The 18192-nt window shown below is 51.5% G+C and overlaps 1 protein-coding gene across 2 annotated transcripts in view; it reads right to left on the reverse strand.

The window, feature by feature from the left end:
• Positions 1-11974: 11974 nt before the first annotated feature.
• Positions 11975-18192, reverse strand: part of Armc9 (armadillo repeat containing 9) — a 114243-nt gene continuing 108025 nt past the window's right edge. The window contains exons 22-23 of one of the 2 annotated variants that reach the window (XM_075951461.1): positions 12339-12475; positions 12123-12251 (exon numbers count right to left, since the gene is read on the reverse strand). In XM_075951461.1, the coding sequence (XP_075807576.1) occupies positions 12250-12251; positions 12339-12475 (139 nt within the window). In that variant the 3' untranslated portion in view covers positions 12123-12249. Of the gene's footprint in view, positions 12476-18192 lie in introns of both variants that reach the window. The other variant, XM_075951459.1, reaches the window with a different exon arrangement.

The raw sequence follows: 18192 nt of genomic DNA on the forward strand, positions 1-18192 counted from the left end.
GCAGAGACAGGTGGTTCTCTATGGGTTCAAGGTCAGCCTGGTCTTCATAGTGAGTTTTAGGTTAGCCAAAGCCACACAGGTAGGCCCTGTCTCAAAGAACAACAAGAAATCATTTACGTTTCACACGTGCATTATATGAATCTGCACAATATAACTTGAATATAATTTTACAGCTCTTAGAGACAGGCTCTTGCCAGGCTTAGCGACACATGCCTATAATTCCAGCACTCAGGATGGGAGGGTTGCAATGATCTTGAGGCCGGCCTGGGATATACAGTGAGACTTGGTCTCAAAACCAAGAAACAGACAACCACCACCACCACCAACAAAATCAAAAAACAAGTCCTGAGTGTAGCTATGTAGTTCAAGCTAGCCTGTAACTTTTCTTTTGGTGTGTGCACGCACACGGTGTACGTGTGTATGATTAGGGATGCATGCAGGCATGTGACCGCTCGGAGGCCAGAGGGCGAGAGCTGGTCTCTGTTCTATCCCTTCCACCGTATCCCCTGGACACAGGTCTCTCACTGAACCCGGAGCTCACACGTGTTTTGTTTGTTTATTTGTTTTTTTTTTTTTTGTTTTTTTTGGCTGCACCGGCTGGCTAGCAAGCCCCAGCAATCCTGTCTTCTCCTCCCTGCCTCTCCAGCACCAGAATAGCAGTACACACTGTCACGCCTGCCTTGTGCGTGGGTGCCAGGGACCCCAACTAGGGTCCCCATGGTTGTATATATGTTCTCTTTCTCCAGTCCCACGCACAGCATTCTTGGTCTTCCTGTCTCTGCCTCCTACGTGCTTGGATTACATACTGTGCTACAACACACTGCTTCAAAAGCATTTGAAACTCTTCTTTTTTTAAAAAAAAAAAAAAGCCATGTTGGGCTGAGAGATGGCACCGGTTGCTCTTCCAGAGATCTTGAATTCAATTCCCAGCACTCACATGGTGGCTCACAAACATCTGTAATGAGATCTGAAGCCCTCTTCTGGCCTGCAGGTATATGTATATGCAGGGCACACATACATAAAATATAAATAAATAACATTAAAAAAATAAGCCAGATGTGGTTGGTGGCACGCATTTCTAATCCCAGCATTTGGGAGGCTGAAGCATCAATATTGTCAACATCAAAGTCAGTGTGGGCTACGGAGTGGGCTGGAGGGACAGCTTATCAAGTAAAGTACCTGTCATGCAAGTGTGATGGGAGCTGGAATCCCTAGACCCATTTATAAACATAAATGCCACTGGGTAGTCATGGTGAACCACTAAGATCCCTGTACACAGGAGGCAGGTGGAAATGGGCCAGCCAGACTACCTGAATCACAGAGCTCTGGATTCTGCGAGACCCTAGAAACCAATCAAGGAAGCCAGCCGATGTCAGCTTCATGCCCACAGAGGCAAACGCACAAATAAGAACCTGCATATACACCCGAGTGTGTCCCCACCCCACCCCTCACTGCCCAACGAAGAACAAGTTCTACTTACTATAAAGTCAGCGTTCAAAAGTTTCAGATTTGGGAGCATTTGGGTTTCAGACTTTCAGATTAGGGGGTTTAGAATCTATTTATTAAATTATCATTTCCTGTCTACATAAGAAAGGTCCTGGGTCTGGGATTAGACACGTGCGCTCCATCGGTGGGATGCCTCCCTTTCACTCAGCCATGGTGCTTTCTGGGTCTCACAGGGCCGCCTACAGACCGTGTGCCAGCACCGTGGTGGCGGCCCTGAAGATGGTGGAAAGGCAAGCTGCATTCACGGTGATCTCCTTCCTGGAGGCTGACGTCTGAAAACCAGCCAGTGTTCAATGCAAGGAACAAGCAGGCGCCCTGTGTAGCTGGACTGAGTGCTAACTGGGGCAAAGCCTTGGCCAAATGTATTCTCCTTGCTTACCCTGTCTTTTAAAACATGGTATTTACTAATTTTGTGTGCATGTGTGTAGGTGTGATCGTACTGTGGCCCATGTGTGGGGGTCAATGACACTGTGTGGGCGTCAGTTCACTCCTGCCATGTGGATTTTGGAGATCAGGTTGTCAGGCATGGTAGCAGGGGCTTATACTCACAGATCCAACCTGCCGGCTCTGTTTTGTTTTGTGAAGCTTGCTATGTAGCCCAGGCTGGCCTTGAACTCACAGTCTGGTGCAATAACTGTTTTTTTTTGGGGGGGGGTGATGGCGCACATCTTTAATCCCATCGATAAATGTATTTTAGAAGCCTGGTCATCCAGTGAGCTCCCTGATAAGATGAACAGCTCCTCCTATATTGAACAGACACGGCAGAGGAATCACCTACTCTGGAGTGTAGCAGTTTGTCGAGTTAGAAGAGGATACCAGGGATCAGAGTGGAGACTCCACTGTCCCCTCCCCTGCCAGCCCCCACCCTATCTTATCCAGGCTTCCCTCTGCGTCACCACCACTTCTAAACCTATTCCTGATTTTATCAGGGTTGTTTGTTGGTTTTTAACAAAAATAAAAAGAAAATAATGAAATAAAAGTCTGGTCATCAGTGTTTCCCAGTGACTTAGTGCCGGGTTTGAAGGAGCTGGCAGGAAAGTCAGATGCTTGCTGCTCAAGCTTGGGGACCTGAGTTCAAACCCCAGAAAATACACAGCGGTTGTCCTCTGACATACACATACCCCGGTCCACCTTCCAGCCCCACACTGTGCGCATAGACAAACTGATTATGGGTTTTTAAGAAAGAAAAGGACTAAGTTTTTATCCGGGAGAGGAAGAGGGAACAGTGAGGCTGGAACTTTATTTCTGGTTCCCCAAAAGCCATTTTACAAAGCAAGGAGGGTGCTGCAAAGTCCTGGAAAGGAGCCTGCGTGGCAACTGTGTCCCAAAGCCCCAGGAGCTGGGCCAACGGGGCAGCACTGTCATCCGTGTGTCCAGGGCTGTGGCTGCCCAGACACCCCACTCTTCCGGGATGAGGCACTGTCCCTATCCCAGAGGCAAACTTTCCCTGCAAAGGCTGTGCAGATAGCCTTGTCTCCAATGTCCATCTAACATGCTTTCTGACAGCCAGGAATGGGGACACGGCGGCAGCCACCCATCCGCGCTGTCTCTGAGGATGGTGGGAATCAGATGGCCATCGGACAGCACCCTTGGCTCCTTGACTGTGGGAGAGGGCTGTGGCTGCCCGGAGCCTGTGGTCAGGGGTGTGACCTGTCTTTGTGGTCAGGTAGGAGGGAAGAGTGCCTGGCTGAGATCCACAAGGGGACTGAGCTGAGGTCAGCCCAGCAAACAAGAGGTTGGGAGCCGGCAAACAGTATTCCCTGCATGGTCAGGGTGGGGTGGGGGTGGGGCAGTGTGTCCACTTCCCTCTTTCCACCCTATTCTTCCTCATGTGGAACCCCTACACTTCGAGAGAGCTCAGTTCTGTGACTGACACCAGGATGAAGCCACCTAAGAGTTCAGCTTCGAGGGGCATCTGGGCCCAGCTGGGTGTAGTGGGGGTGTTCCCAGGAGAGCTTTGTGGAGGTGCCCTGCCACTGTGAGAATGGCTATTTTTAGGGAAAGGGCGTCTTGAGTGGTGAGCTTCGGAAATGAGCTCAGCATTTACAGGAAGAAAGAGGCCCCAGCACAGGAAGGGCAGACTTGGCAGCGCTGAAGAGCGGGAGAGGCCCCTGTGGTGGGGGAGCAAGCAGGCAACATGAGGAGGCTGTGGCTGACTTTGATCCTTACCCTCACTGTAGGAATCCCAGGGCCAAGGAGCCCGAGCTGGTAGACAAGCTCCCCTCCAAGAAAGGCGAGGAGGGCCACGGCAGACTGGCTAGGGAGGTGGAAGGGGCTTCTGTTGACTCTAGATGCCACTGATGGGTGTGTGTGTGAGTGCGTGTGTGAGTGCGTGCGTGTGTGTGTGAGTGCGTGCGTGTGTGTTTGTGTGTGTGTGTGTGTGAGTGCGTGCGTGTGTGAGTGCGTGCGTGCGTGTTTGTGTGTGCGTGGGTGCGTGTGTGTGAGTGCCTGTGTGTGCGTGAGTGCGTGCGTGTGTGTTTGTGTGTGTGTGTGTGTGAGTGCGTGCGTGTGTGAGTGCGTGCGTGCGTGTTTGTGTGTGCGTGGGTGCGTGTGTGTGAGTGCCTGTGTGTGCGTGTGTGTGTGAGTGCGTGCGTGCGTGCGTGTTTGTGTGTGCGTGGGTGCGTGTGTGTGAGTGCCTGTGTGTGCGTGTGTGTGTGAGTGCGTGCATGTGTGTGTGTGTGCGCGTGTGCGTGTATGTGAGTGCGTACGTGTGTGTGTATGAGTGTGTGCGTGGGTGCGTGTGTGAGTGCGTGTGTGTATGTGCGTGTGTGTGTGAGTGCGTGTGTGTGTGTGAGTGCGTGCGTGTGTGTGTGAGTGCGTGCGTGTGTGTGAGTGTGTGTATGTGCGTGTGTGTGTATGAGTGTGTGCGTGGGTGCGTGTGTGAGTGTGTGCGTGTGTGCGTGCGCGCGCGTGTGTGTGTGTGTGTGCGCGCGTGTGTGTAGGGGTTCCTGAAGGTACTACTGGGGGTGTGCTCACTGAAGATGCTGATGGCAGCACCTCCCAGTCTGTTAGGAAGGCTGGTCACGGAGGGCCCGTGTGGCCACTGCCGCATTCCTCCCATGTCCAAGAGCGCTCGCCCCTTCAGCACCCTCGAGTTCCATTTCAGTGCTACAGACTGGATCCTCCCTCTTGAGGCTGCTCTGCCTGCAGGGCTGACCAGAGGGTTGGAGGGCCCAGAGAGGACAAGGGAGGCCCCTTCCTGAGGGAGGTTTCTGAAAGGGCTGCTGAGACCCTCAGACAGGTGCTTTTAGACTGTGAAAGACAGCGATCCACTGAGGACCTGTCTGTGCTCATCTGGGGTAGAGAAAGGAAGAAACGTCTGTCTTGTTCCAGGGACCTCTGCCCGAGCACTTCCTGTCACTATCTGTCTCCCTCCACGCCACCCTCTGTGAAAGCTAAGAGCCTGCTGCCCACATCACTCCTCCTAAGCACTCCCAGCGGGTTTCCTTCCCTCCTTCCCTCATTCCCCCCTCCATCTTTCCCTCTCTCTCTCCCTCTCTCCCTCCCCTCCCCTTTTTGTGATAAAGTCTTCCCATGCAGCCCAGGCTGGCTTCAAACTCCCGATTGCCCTGTTTTAGCTTCAGAAGTGCTAGGATCATGGGTGTCCTTCATTAGGTTTGCCTTCTTGGCAATTCCTCAAAACATGCCCTTAGAGGCTGGTGGATCTGAGTTTGAGGGGGTCTGAGTGATATCCAGGCCAGCCAAGGCTACACGGTGAAGCCCTGTCTCAAAAGCAAACCAAGGGGCTGGAGAGATGGCTCAGCAGTTAAGAGCACTGACTTGCTCTTCCAGAGGTCTTGGGGTTTGTTCCCAGGACCCACATGGTGGTTCAGAATCGCCTGTTGTGGGACCTGATGCCCCCTTCTGTCATGCAGGTAAACATGCAGAACACTCATATATAAAATATAAATAAATTAAAAAACCCAAAACCAACATAGTAAACATATGACCATATGTTGACAACAAAGGCTCTCAGGCAGCATGTCCCCACCGTCTCTCGGCTCTGACACACTCATGGGCCACAGGTACTTCCACTAGGTATATTCACCATGTTTCGGGGCCCAGAGAAGTCTCTTTCACTTTTCTTGGGACACAGGAGTCCTGTAAAACACTGTATATCAGCCAGGCAGAGTTGGCACATATTTTTAGTCCCAGCACTTGGGAGGCAGAAGCAGGTGGATCTCTTGGGTTCGAGGCCAGCCTGGTTGAGTAGCAGGATAGCCAAGGCTACATAGGGAAACCCTGCTTCAGAAAGGATTCTGTCTATCTAGCCTGTGGGGCTGATCCCGAGCACCTGATGTCTAAGTGGGATACCAGGACTCACAACATCCAACAGCCTACCTGGTGGTATGTCCACTGTCTGGGTCCTGGACCACGTCCTTTGGCCAGCTGGGAATCAACCGAGGCTCTTCTTGATGTCCAGCTGGTAACCAATCTCTTGGCTTGGGATCCATAACTGCTGGAGAGAAGACAGGGCCCAGTACACACCTGCCCTGGAGCCCCCTAGGAGAGGACAGGGCCCGGTACACACCTGCCCTGGAGCCCCCTAGGAGACAACAGGGCCCAGTACACACCTGCCCTGGAGTCCCCTAGGAGACAACAGGGCCCAGTACACACCTGCCCTGGAGCCCCCTAGGAGACAACAGGGCCCAGCACACACCTGCCCTGGAGCCCCCTAGGATGTTCTTTCCTGGGCTGGGCTACACAACCATAGAAGAACCGACCCCAGGCCTAACATGTGCTGGCTCCCAGGCCCTGATATTCACAGACCTGGGCTTATTAGCCCTGCAGTTTGGGATCTCATGGGCAAGGGGCACAGTATGGGAGGGCTGCCCCTTCCTGTGCAGCCTCCAGTCTCCTCTCTGCCTCTGGGGAAGCCAGCCAATAGTCACGGGACTGTCTCCCTGGCCTGTTCACATCTCCACACAAAGCTGGGAGGCATAGTTTTTGTTTGTTTTTTTTTGAGACAGGGTTTCTCTGTGTAACAGCCCTAACTGTCCTGGAAGTAGGTCTTGTAGACCAGGCTGGCCTCGAACTCACAGAGATCTGCCTGCCTCTGCTTCCCGAGTGCTGGGATTAAAAGGCGTGCGCCACCACTGTCCAGCAGCTTGCTTGTTTATTACAAACAAATATAATCAAGTCTCCTGTCCTTGGAATCGCTAAGTCTGGCAGCTTTGTATTTAAGATAGAAATGGAGCTGGCACTCAGTTGGACCCTCAGTGTGCTCACAGGAGGGCAAGCAAGTGGTCACTGGCAGGGTCAGGCTGTCAGGACACCTGGACATTATGCTGAGCTTCTGTGGAGGCTTGGAGACAGGCCCATGTTGTCTCCGTTTCAGTCCTATGCCCATCTTCTGCCCAGTCACTGTTAGGGTGGCCGTATGACAGGGTCCCGGCTTGCCGCTCCCTTGATCCAAGCTTCTTTCTCGTCTCCACCTCTGTCCCCTCTAAGGTGTGACTATTCAATCTTTCTTCTCTCTCTCTCTCTCTCTCTCTCTCTCTCTCTCTCTCTCTCTCTCTCTCTCTCCAGAGTTTCTCTGTGTACCTTTGGCTGTCTTAGAACTCACCCTGTAGACCAGGCTGGCCTTGAACTCACAGATCCACCTGCCTTTGCCTCCCAGTGCTGGGATTAAAGGTGTGCACCACCACCTAGTCAGTCTTTTTCATTTTCTCTTCTTAGTTCTACACTAAGTATAAAGGAACCTTTCAAATCCAGACCGTAAAGTTTTTATTGACCCAAACAAGAAATCCATTTCCAATACGGAACCTAAAGGGTAGTTTTATTGCCAGTCTGTCTGAGCTTACAATTTGGGGCTTCTGACTCTCTTCTCTGAGGGGCGAGGGCAGGACTTGTCTGCAGTCGCTCAGCAGTGTGCTGGAACTAGGACCAGGGGACAAAGGCTCAGCCTACTGCATACGATCTGAGCGGACGCACACCAGGCACTGGCTCTACACGGGGAAAACCTCCACTCACAGCTTTCCAAGGTTACCACCAGGCCAGGAAAGACCTCTAGGCCCTGGATTTCCTGAGGTCGGGGTCCAGGGACAGCAGGAGAGAGGAACAATGGTGAGCTCCCTGGAGCCCCTGCTGAGGCTTTTGTTCCATCCTTCCTGTGATGGTTAATCTTCGTTGTTGTCGTTTATTCTTTTATGGGTGTATGTGTGCGCAACATGTGAACGCAGGAGCCTTCAGAGGCCAGAAAGAGGCATCCAGACCCCTGGAACTGGAGTTTACAGGGGGTTGTGAACCGCCATGTGGATGCTGGGAATCCAAGCCATTTAAGCCAGTCCAGTCCAGTCCAGTTTTGTTTTGTGTTTTTGAGACTGGTTCTCCCAGGCCTGGAACTCACTATGTAGACCAGGCAACTGTGACCTGCCTCTGCCTCTCTAGGGCTGATATTAAAGATGTGTCCTCCACACCAAGCTGATGGTTAGTTTTTTCTTTTGTTTATTTTTTGTAGTTTCATAAGATGTATTTATTCTTGCTTTATGTGCATGAGTGTTTGCCTACATTTATGCATGTTTACCACACGTGCACCTGGTCCCCAAGGCCAGAAGAAGGTGTTGGACACCTTAGAACTGGAGCTACAGACAACTGTGAGCCAAACCTAGGTCCTCTGCAAGAGAAGCAAGTGCTCTTAACCACTGAGGGATCTTTCCAGCCCCAGTTCTTATATTTTAGTTGCTAAAAGTCTTTTGTTGAATGGATAGTTATAGAGGCTATAAAATTTAAAATGTTTTCCCCATTTTTGACAACCAATGCCTCTCAGAATATAGTTCTATAGGCACATGAGTTTTGTGTTTTCGTAATTTCATAAAGCCATGATGCCTGGCATTTTGGTTCACATTTCCAGGGCCTGCTCACAAGTGGAAAGTCCCATGTGGATAACTGTAGGTCTGCTCATGAAGTTCACAGGCTGAACTCCCACAAGCTGCAAAGCAGAGTGTAAGGGCTGTGATCCAACCTGTTCCTGTCTCGGTGCACAAAGTGGATGCCGTTACCTGGGCCTAAAATGAAGGTTCTGCCTTGCTGAGCGGGGTCTCCTTGGAAATCAAAAAGTGGGCCAGCTACTGCCCGCCACAGGCTCTGAAGGCTTCCCAAAAGCATGTTGGACTTTATGTGGGGGCTCTGTCCTGAGGAGGAAATTTCTTCACCTCTTTTCATTCCCAATCTTTGATAAATTTCTCTCTCAGGATCAATACAGAGACAAAGTCTCTCTGTGTAGCCCTGGCTGTACTGGAACTGGCTCCACAGACCAGGCTGGCCTTGAACTTGGAGATATGCCTGCCTCTGCCTCCCGAGTGCTGGGATCGCCACTGCCTAGCTCTGATGGTGAGTTTTATTACCAACCTGACAAGTCTAGAATCCCGTAGGAAGGGAGTCCCAGTGCGGGCCATGTCTAGATCAGGTGGGCCTGTGGGCGGGGACCCTTGATTAATAGGAAGCCTGTGGGTGGAACCATTCCCTGGGCAGGCTATCTTGGTTGGTATAAGGATGCAGAAAAGAAGTTAACACTGGCATCCATGCATACTGACTGCCCTCTGCTCTTGCGCGTGGGTGTGATGTGACTGGTTGCTTCTGGTTCCTGCTGCCTTGAGTTCCCCACAACGATGGTTTGTAATCAGAAACTGTGAGCCAAATAGGCCCCTTTCCCTTAAGTTGCTTTTGCCCAGGTATTTTATTGTGGCAGCCAAGGCTGCCCGCTTCTCTTGTCCTTCTCCCGGCACAGGGCACACTATAGATTCTGGGGCCCCACCTAAGAAAAATGGGCCCATGGACAGAGCCAGGATCTGGAGGAAAGGGCATCACCAGCACACACAAACAGCTACTGGGGAGACACACTGGACGAGGTGCCTCGTCCGCAGTGAGTCTATTTCAGACAGTGCTGGGCACCTGAACCCCGCATCTGCTCACTCAGTGTGATTTTTTTTTCAAAGGTGAGATCTCAGGACACAGCCCCAGCTGGACCTGAAATCCACTTGCTCTGTAGGCCAGTCTGGCCTTGAACTTGCTGCAACCCTCCTACCTCTGCTTCTGAGTACTGGTAATACAGGGCCTAACTGGTGTACGGTTGAAACGCAAGTTATGTGCTGGTGACTGGGGAAGAACTTTCCTCAGGCCGACTGACTAGTATCCAACAGGAAGAAATAAAACAGTGGACAAGATGGGGCAGGGAGAGCTCAAACCATCATTCCCTCAGGCCAGGGCTGATGAGAGCTAGATTCTCCTTAGACCCCCATAAGAAGGGGCGGCAGTCAGTGGATTAATTGACGTTAGTGTACCCAGGGGCCAGGTGGCTGTGGATGGGCCAGGATGCAAGAACGGTAGAGGAGAGGTGAAGTCTACACCAGGCGTAGAACAAATGCAAACCAAATGCCTCAGTATCAGAGGCTTGGCTAGCAGATGGTGACAGAGATGGGCTGAGGCTCAGTGTAAGGAGACAAACATGGAAGTGAAAGGCATTGGAGAGCCGGGGACCCAGACTGGCCAAGTAATCAGGTGGGTTAAGGAGCTGACACTTGGAAGACCATCCCAGCACTTGGAGCAGGCTAGCAGGGTGTGCTCATCCGGAAGAAATGGCTACCCCAGGGTCTGGGGTGCAGCTGCTGCCATACTAGGCGGAGGCCCTGGAAACTTCTCCTGACTACCAACGCGGAGTGCCCCGATGGAATTCATGGAAGAAACTGGAATCTGTTAGGGCTGAAACGAATTCACATTCGCTTTCTTTCTTTCTCCATCTGTCTCTGGCCCCCTCTCTCTCCTCCCTGTCTCTCTCCTGCTGCCTCACCTTCCTGGACAGGATCTGTGTAGTCCTCCTGCCTTCGCCTGTGGAGTGTCCTGGGATGACACATGAGTGCCACTACACCCTTAGTCAATATCAATATTGATTGTGGCAGCTGCCACCGGTGCCACCTCGTCATTTCTACGCACAAGCTCAAGTACCCTGGACCCTAACAGCACCATGACTCTATCTGAAAGACAGGAAGGGGTGCTGGTGGTGTGGTGTGGCTCAGTGGTAAAGCACCTTCCTGGCATGTGTGAGAGACCTCATCCTCTGCATCAGCAGGACCAGCAGACGCCCTGGATGGCCCAGCCCATCCCTCACGGTGACGTCACACTTAGTGAGATTTACGACTAACTGCAAACGCAGGCCAAATAAACCAGATAACCACTGGCCAGTGACTTGGCAAAAACCTCTGAAGCTGCCCATAACCAAAAGGACCCTTGAGTGTCCCCCTCACCGCGAGCCATAGGGACCTCCCTTGGGCTCAGTCACTAGCGGGTTCCTCAGTGTCTGGGCACAGGAACCTTTGACAGATCAGGTCCTCCTGAGATGGCATTTGCTATTCTGTGGCTTTCCCTACTGGAATGGAGGTTAGAGTCTCATCTGGCAATCGCAATCCTTGCAATTTCCTTCTGAAAATTAAAAAAAGAAATACTCTGTATACTTCCGATCCAAATGCTTTTTTCTCCCCTCTGGCATCTAAAATACACTTTCAAGCCTCACCGGTTTCAGTTTAACTCCACTGACTGGGTCCTTTAAACTACATCCCGGCCCCAGGGCTGTTTGTGTGTCTAGCTGCACATTCTGATGCCATGGAGCCCGCAGACACATGGCTGTATGTACCCTCAGCATGAGACTCGGGGCTGCTGGAACCTGGTCATGCTGTATTGGGATGGTTTAGATAGGTTTGGGAATGTCCCCTGAGGTTCATTTGGCAGTGCAGAGGTGGTGACATCTGTAGATATCAGGTCTAGGGCATGGTGATTAGGTCATGGCCGTCTCACCTCCTAGGGGATGGTGCTGAGGCAATCCTGCTGGGAATCTCATTGGTCCCCTCAAGAATGACTGCCATGAAAACAAAAGCTCTGGGTCTTTTGTATGCACACCCATCACAGTGCTGTTGACCATGCTATGACAACCAATGAGGCCCTCGTGAGAGGCTGAAGCAATGGAAACACCGGGTCTTAAATCTCCAGTTTCCTAAACTGTGAACTAAGTTAACTTATCCTAAAGTACCCAGCCCCAGGGGCTGCAGAAAGAGTTCAGTTGGTAAAGCATTTGTTCTGAAAACACGAAGACTGAGTTCAGTGCCCAGCACCCACAGACACACCAGGGCACGGTAGTGTGCACATATGATCCCAGTATCAGGAGGGAGAAACAACGACCTTTGGGGCTCACTGGTCAGCCAGCCTAGCTGAATCAGTGGGCTCCGGAATCAGGGAGAGACCCTGCCTCAAAAAAACAAGGTAGAGGGCTGGAGAGATGGCTCAGTGGTTAAGAGCATTGGCTGTTCTTCCAGAGGTCCTGAGTTCAATTCCCAGCAACCACATGGTGGCTCACAGCCATCTGTAATGAGATCTGGTACCCTCCTCTGGTGTGGGGACATACATGGAGGCAAAATGTTGTATACATAATAAATAAATAAATCTTTAAAAACAAAACAACAACAACAAAAAAACAAGGTAGAGAGAGACAGAGAAAGACACCCAATGTTGACCCCTGGCACACATAAGATGAAATATCCAGTCGTAGGCATTTTGTTATAGCCATGGAAAGTGGACTAGGCCAGATAGCAAACTGAGCTGGCTACGCTGAAGTCTCCCATTAAACCAATTTCCAGGAGCTGCTAGATGTGAGCGGTAGACACACTGCTTCAGCAGGATCTGGGAGACAAGCCCGGCACCCCTCTGTCAGTGTGGACTTCTGTGATCCAGAACCGTGGCTGAAGCCAGGCTGCTTCCTAGGAGCGGGCATGCACCAGCTGTTACTTCACTTGGATTCTTGAACCGGGAGCTCAGGCCCGGCTCTGCACCCACAGGGTTCTTACATGGAGAGGGTGGGCCACGCCCGGCAGCACCAGGTTTGCCCTCTTGGCGGATGTCTGGCTGAGTGGCTGGTAGGGCCTGCAGGCAGCTATGTCTGGCCTGTTGGGCATTCTGGGGAGAAATGAGGTGGTCGCCCAGCCTGCAGAAAAACATGAAACAAAACAAACAATAAATACAGATAGCAGGGAGGCAGCTGAGGCAGGGTCTCTCACTGACCTGGAGCCCACTGATTCAGCTAGGCTGGCTGGCTTGGTGGTATCAAAAAGAGATGCAGGAGGTGGCTGTGCCTGGGATTCTTTTGGGAAACGGACATTTTAAAACATACTTTTGTTAGTTTTGCCTTTTGAAGTTAAACAATTGTTACATTTATTTAGTGTCTGCCTGTCCTGTGTGCTCGCCCCACGGCACATGCACGGAGGTCAGAAGGTTGCTTGGAGCAGTTGATTCTCTGCATCATCTGAGAACCTGCTGACGGAACTCAGATCATCAGGCTTGGTGGTGAGCGAGAACCTTTACTCGCGGGACCAGCTTACCCGCCAGCTTTTTTTTTTTTTTTAAAAGATAGGCTCTCAAGTAGCCCAGGCTGGCCTTGAACTCATCACTTGGCTGAGAACTGCCTTGAACTTCTGACCTTCCTACCTCCCTCCCCTAAGTGCTGGGGTGAGAAGCAGAGCCTGGATAAACCACCTTGCTTGTTTGTTTTGTTTTGTTTTTGAAACAAGGCTTCTCTGTGTAGCTCTGGCTGTCCTGGAACTCACTCTGTAGACCACGGTGGCCTCAAACTTACTGAGATCCTCCTGCCTCTGCCACCAGAGTGCTGGGATTAAAACCTGTGCCACCACTGACTGGCTCTGCAGAACCTTTTTAAAGTGTAGCGACAGAGGCCAGCAGGACCTGTAAGGTGGCAGCTGGACTTCACGCCTGCTAATCCCCTTGTGACTTCACAGCACTCCATCTCAAGAGCTGCGGGTTGCTCAAGGCCCCTCGTGTTTCCACCAAACAAGGCACAGAGCACTTCTCAAAGGAGAGGCTAACTGTGACATCCTGTCACGTCAGCTCTGAAGAGAGGCAGGCAAGCTCACAGCTGAGACAAGCGATGCCTGTTGCTGTACTGGCCCCATGTTGAGGAGATGGATGGCAGTTTCTGGTCCAGCTGACCCTGAGAGACAGGCAAGCACTCTGGGGGCTCTGTGCGTCAGCCTGGACAGACGGGTCTCTAGTTGTGTGTGTGTGACACCGGTCCAGCCGACCCTGAGAGACAGGCAAGCACTCCGGGGCTCTGTGGGTCAGCCTGGACAGACACTCTAGCTGTGTGTGTGACAGAGCATTCACTCAGCAAGCAGACACGGGCCATGGACTCAGCAGGGGCTTTAGTGAGTCACAGCTCGATGACAACGACGCCTGCCTAGGGTCACATAAGGGAAAATGACTGCCGATCAGTATCAGCTTCTCCGGTTGAACAGAGCCAAGGAGACGCGGAACCATGCTGGAGAGACTTCTCAACATGGTGCTGGGCCTGCAGTGAGTTAGAAGTGGGCCACTCAGCCTCTAGCTCGGAGCTGCAGTTTTCTTGGGGGTCAGGGAGGGAAAGAAGGGGGCAAGGTAAAGAGGAACAAGAAAGATGTTTAGATTTGAATCCTGAGGGAGACGAGGAGCCAAATAAAAAACAAAAAAATGACATTCTGCGTTAGGATTCCTCTATAGTGATCTTTATTTATGTTTTAATAAATAAAGCTTGCCTGAAGATTGGAGGGTAAAACTAAGCCACTAGAGGCCAGGCAGTGGTGTCACACACCCTCAATCCCAGGATTTGGGGGGACAAAGTCAGATGGGTCTCTGTGGGTTCCAGGTCACCTTGGGCTACACAAGATCAGTGCAGAAACAGATCCAGGTGGTGGTGGTTCGCACCTTTCATCCCAGTACTAGGGAGTCATGCCTTTAATCCCAGCACTAAAGGGGATATAAGACAGGAGGAGACAGGGACTCGGGGCTCAGTCTGCAGCCGCCCAGCCTTGGTAGAGGTAAGACTTCTCTAGTGGCTTGGCTGTTTTGCTTTTCTGATCTTCAGCCTGAACCCCAATATCTGTCTCTGGGTTTTTATTCTTCGTGCTACAGAGGCCCTCTGTGGTCCTGGTGGGTATGAGCTAGCAGGAGAGAAGGGTGGAAGGTCAGGAGGGAAAGGTGGCTCGGGTGAAGGCCCAGAGGGCAGAGGGCAGAGGCAAAGAGTGAAGGGTGAGTTCTGGCTGGGCTGTTGCAGGGGTCCATGTCAGTCCCTGAGGTACCGGCTGAGGCTGTTATGCTGCCCCTGTAGACACTGGCTGGGGTGCTCTGAGGCACGTCTATCTCTAAGTCCAAGTTGGGCTGGGGTGCTATCAGTGAGTAGGAGGGGGTGAAGACCCCAGACTGGGGCTCTAGACCCTATCCAGAATGCAGCACACAGGAGGAAGCTGGGTTATGGCAGAAGGCCAGCCCACTGTGTCGGGGGACAGGGGTGGGACAGTCACTGGGAGGGAGTTAGTAACTGTGCAGAGGGCCCTGAGGGAGCCAAGAGTTGGGAACTGTAAAATCACCTGTGATGCTTGACGTCACTGAACATTCAGGAGGAAGTCCAGACTGGTGCAAGTAACCAGAGAGCACCTAAGTGTACGGGAGACTAAAGGAAGGAGAAGCTGGGGAGGGACAGAAAGGGGCAGTAAGTGTCGAGATGGAGCAGAGGGCCTCCAGAATCCAGGAAGGTTCGGTAGGCCGACGTGGAGAGGAGCCCTCTCTGCGAGGCACAGCCAACACAAGGCTGAGAGAGGGTGGAGTCGTGTGCCTGTGTTTACCTCAGCCTTTCCGTTCTTGATAAAACTTGATAGTGCTTATCAAGAAGAAAATTAGGTAATACAAAGGATTTGTAGAACAGCCCCTATCACAATATCCACAGTGACCACTTCATGGTTAAATCAGTGTTTATAAAACTGGCTGGGAACGTGGCTCGGTTGGTACGCAGCCTGCCTGGCAGACAGGGGGCCCTGGGATCGATCGCCAGCACTGCATTAACCAGGCATGCTGGCACAGGCCTCTGACCTGGCACTTGGGAGGGGGAGGCAAGAGAACAGACACGTGACGGTCGTCCTCAGTTAAATACAAGCTCCAGGCCTCAGTTAAATACAAGCTACCTGAGACCCCGTCTCACTGTGGTGTATATCTTTAAGCCCAGTCCTAGGGAGGCAGAGACAGGAGGATCTCTGCAAATTCGAGGCCAGCGTACTCTACACAGTAAGTTCCAAGCCAGCCAGGGCCGTATAGTGAGAACCTGTCTTAAAAAACAGGGCACGCACCACCACACCTGTTTCGTTTGTTTTTTTTCGAAAGGGGAGAAAAAAACAAAAGGCAAATATAAACTTCAAAGAACCTGGACCAACGGGCCAGTCTGGCTCTTTACAGTTGGCCTGTCATCCCACTTTACAGTTTGCTTTTGTATTCAACACCATATTATCACATCGTGAGGAGCTACGTGTCATCAACTATTCTTAATGCTCCTACGTATTTCCAATACTGTTCATGACCATAGCTTGGTAGCCAGCCTTCTCTACTGGGCATGTCGATATTTCATCATAATCACTACGGTAACAAGTACCCTGTGCGGGTCTGGAAATTACAGGGTAGAGCCAGTGACCCAGAAAGCCCCAGCCTCTTAAATCTGTGAAACACACATGAACTAAGTGTCCCCAGGAGGCCTAAGATTCTGGATTTGTCTGGAAGCAATGCAAGGTTACCAAGGGGTCATGGTTGTGAGCAGAGTCAGATTCCTTGAGTGTGAATTCAAGAAGCAGAGGTAGGAAGTCTAGTGACCTACCGTCCCTCAGGGCCCTCAGGGGGCTGCAGGTTTTCTGAACACTGTCACAGCCTTAGGTCACACCGAGCCGATCTCTCCTTGTCTTTTCTTGTTACAGGATTTGTTCTGAGTGCTTCTGAGGGTAGGCGTCATAGCTCGCTTATTTTTGGGTCCCTAGGACTGAGTTTACACCCCATCAGTCATAGAAATGAAAACAACGTTGAACTTGGAGGTGGTGGGGTGGTACACACCTGTATTCCCAGCACTCAAGGGGTTGAGGCAGTGGATAGTGAGTTTGAGGCCGGCCTGGGCTAAAAATGAGACCCTGACTCACTTCATTCTGGCAGAAGGACTTGGGGGTAGCCACTAATTCATGGAGGGGGGGGGACGGCAGATCCAGGGGTGCTGGAAAAGCACGCCCAAGGACAGGTCACCTGGCCCAAGAATGAACAGTGCCCCCTGGTCAGTGTTAAATTTGTTAGATCCACGGTCACCTCTGACTGAAATGTCCTTACATCATGGCTGCCTTGCTGTGAAGCCAGGGTTTTAGTTATTGTCTAAAAGTTGAAGACTGTTTTCTTTCCCATGCCCAACAGGCATTTCATCAGTTCCTCTTGCTCTTCTGTCCCAAGGGACCATTTTAAACTAGGCTGACCAGTGTCATCTCTTGCTATATTCCAGACCAAGGCAGAAACCCCTCAACTGTGAGTGACGCACCGGAGGACAAGGAAGGCATGGCGACACAGTTCACACTACTGGAAGCTTGGAGGTGTGGTCAAGTGGTTGTTCCTACCTAGTCATCACAGCGTGTGCACATACGTATGGGTACAGTGTGACATTTCAATACACAGACGATACACCATCACACCAGGGCAACCGGCACATCTAAGAGGGTGTTCTTATTCTTAGGAGGTTTATGCTGAGGGTCTGGAACCTTCTTTTAAACAGTTCAGTAAGAAAAAAAAATGAAGAAACAAAAAGCTGTATAAGCCAGGTATGGTGGTACCGGACTGTGAGGCTGTCCCTCGGCCACACAGCAAGTTCAAGGCCAGCCTGGACCATGTGATACAAAAGAAAGGCCAGGTTGGCGGAGCACACCTTCGATCCCAGCCCTAGAGGGGCAGAAGCAGATGAATCTCTGGCTAGCCTGCTTTACATAATAAGTTCTGTGTCAGTCAGTGATTCATAGTGAGACCTTGTCTCAACAAACAAAATATAAAACAAGGGTCTGGAAGGCCGGGTATAGTGGCACAAGCCTTTAATCCCAGCACCCTGTGAGTCTGAGGCCAACCTGGGCTACATAGTGAGTTCCAGGGCATCTGGAGCGACACAGTGAGACCCTGTCTTGAGAAAACAAAACAAACAAGGGTCGGGCGAGATGGCTCAGTAGTTAGTGCTGGCTGCTCTATCAGAGGATCAGGATTAGCGCCCATGTCGGGTGGTTGCAATCCCTCAAAACCCCAAAAACCAGAGGATCCGCTGCTCTTTTCTAGTCTCCGTGAGCACCCCCACCTACACAGAAGAAGTGAATCTCTTAAAAACAGGACAAGGGTATTCGTAAAGGCTGTGCTGGACACACAGAGAGCAAGAGAGCGAGAGAAAAGGCGACGTGAACGCCCGAATCCCTTTAGTGGGGTGTTCTCTCAGCTCTACTGCAGGCTGTGCGCACGAGAGAAAAGGACACAATATACTTACCTGTGCATCAAAAATTAAAAACCGAAAAACAGAAGCACAAGGAAGCTAGCCAAGCAGCCCTCAGAGTGCTGACCTATGGCGTGGGAAGTGTCACCCAGCAAATTTCAGACGGGCAATAAAGCCGGGCAAGAGCAGGTGTGGACACTGAGTTCCGGAGCTGTGGCGCAGAGCTCACACAGACAGGTATTTCCACCCGCTTGGCTGCTCGGTGCCTTCTGGTTTATCATAAGGTTGCCGCACAGAACAACTGGAAATGTCAAACTGTCCAGCAATAGGGGCTAAGGAAAACACGGTGTGGCTGTCAGGAGAAGGCCACTACTGGCCAAGTGGGGAACTGGAGG

This window comes from Microtus pennsylvanicus, chromosome 17, assembly GCF_037038515.1.
Source record: "Microtus pennsylvanicus isolate mMicPen1 chromosome 17, mMicPen1.hap1, whole genome shotgun sequence".
Lineage (NCBI taxonomy): Eukaryota > Metazoa > Chordata > Mammalia > Rodentia > Cricetidae > Microtus > Microtus pennsylvanicus.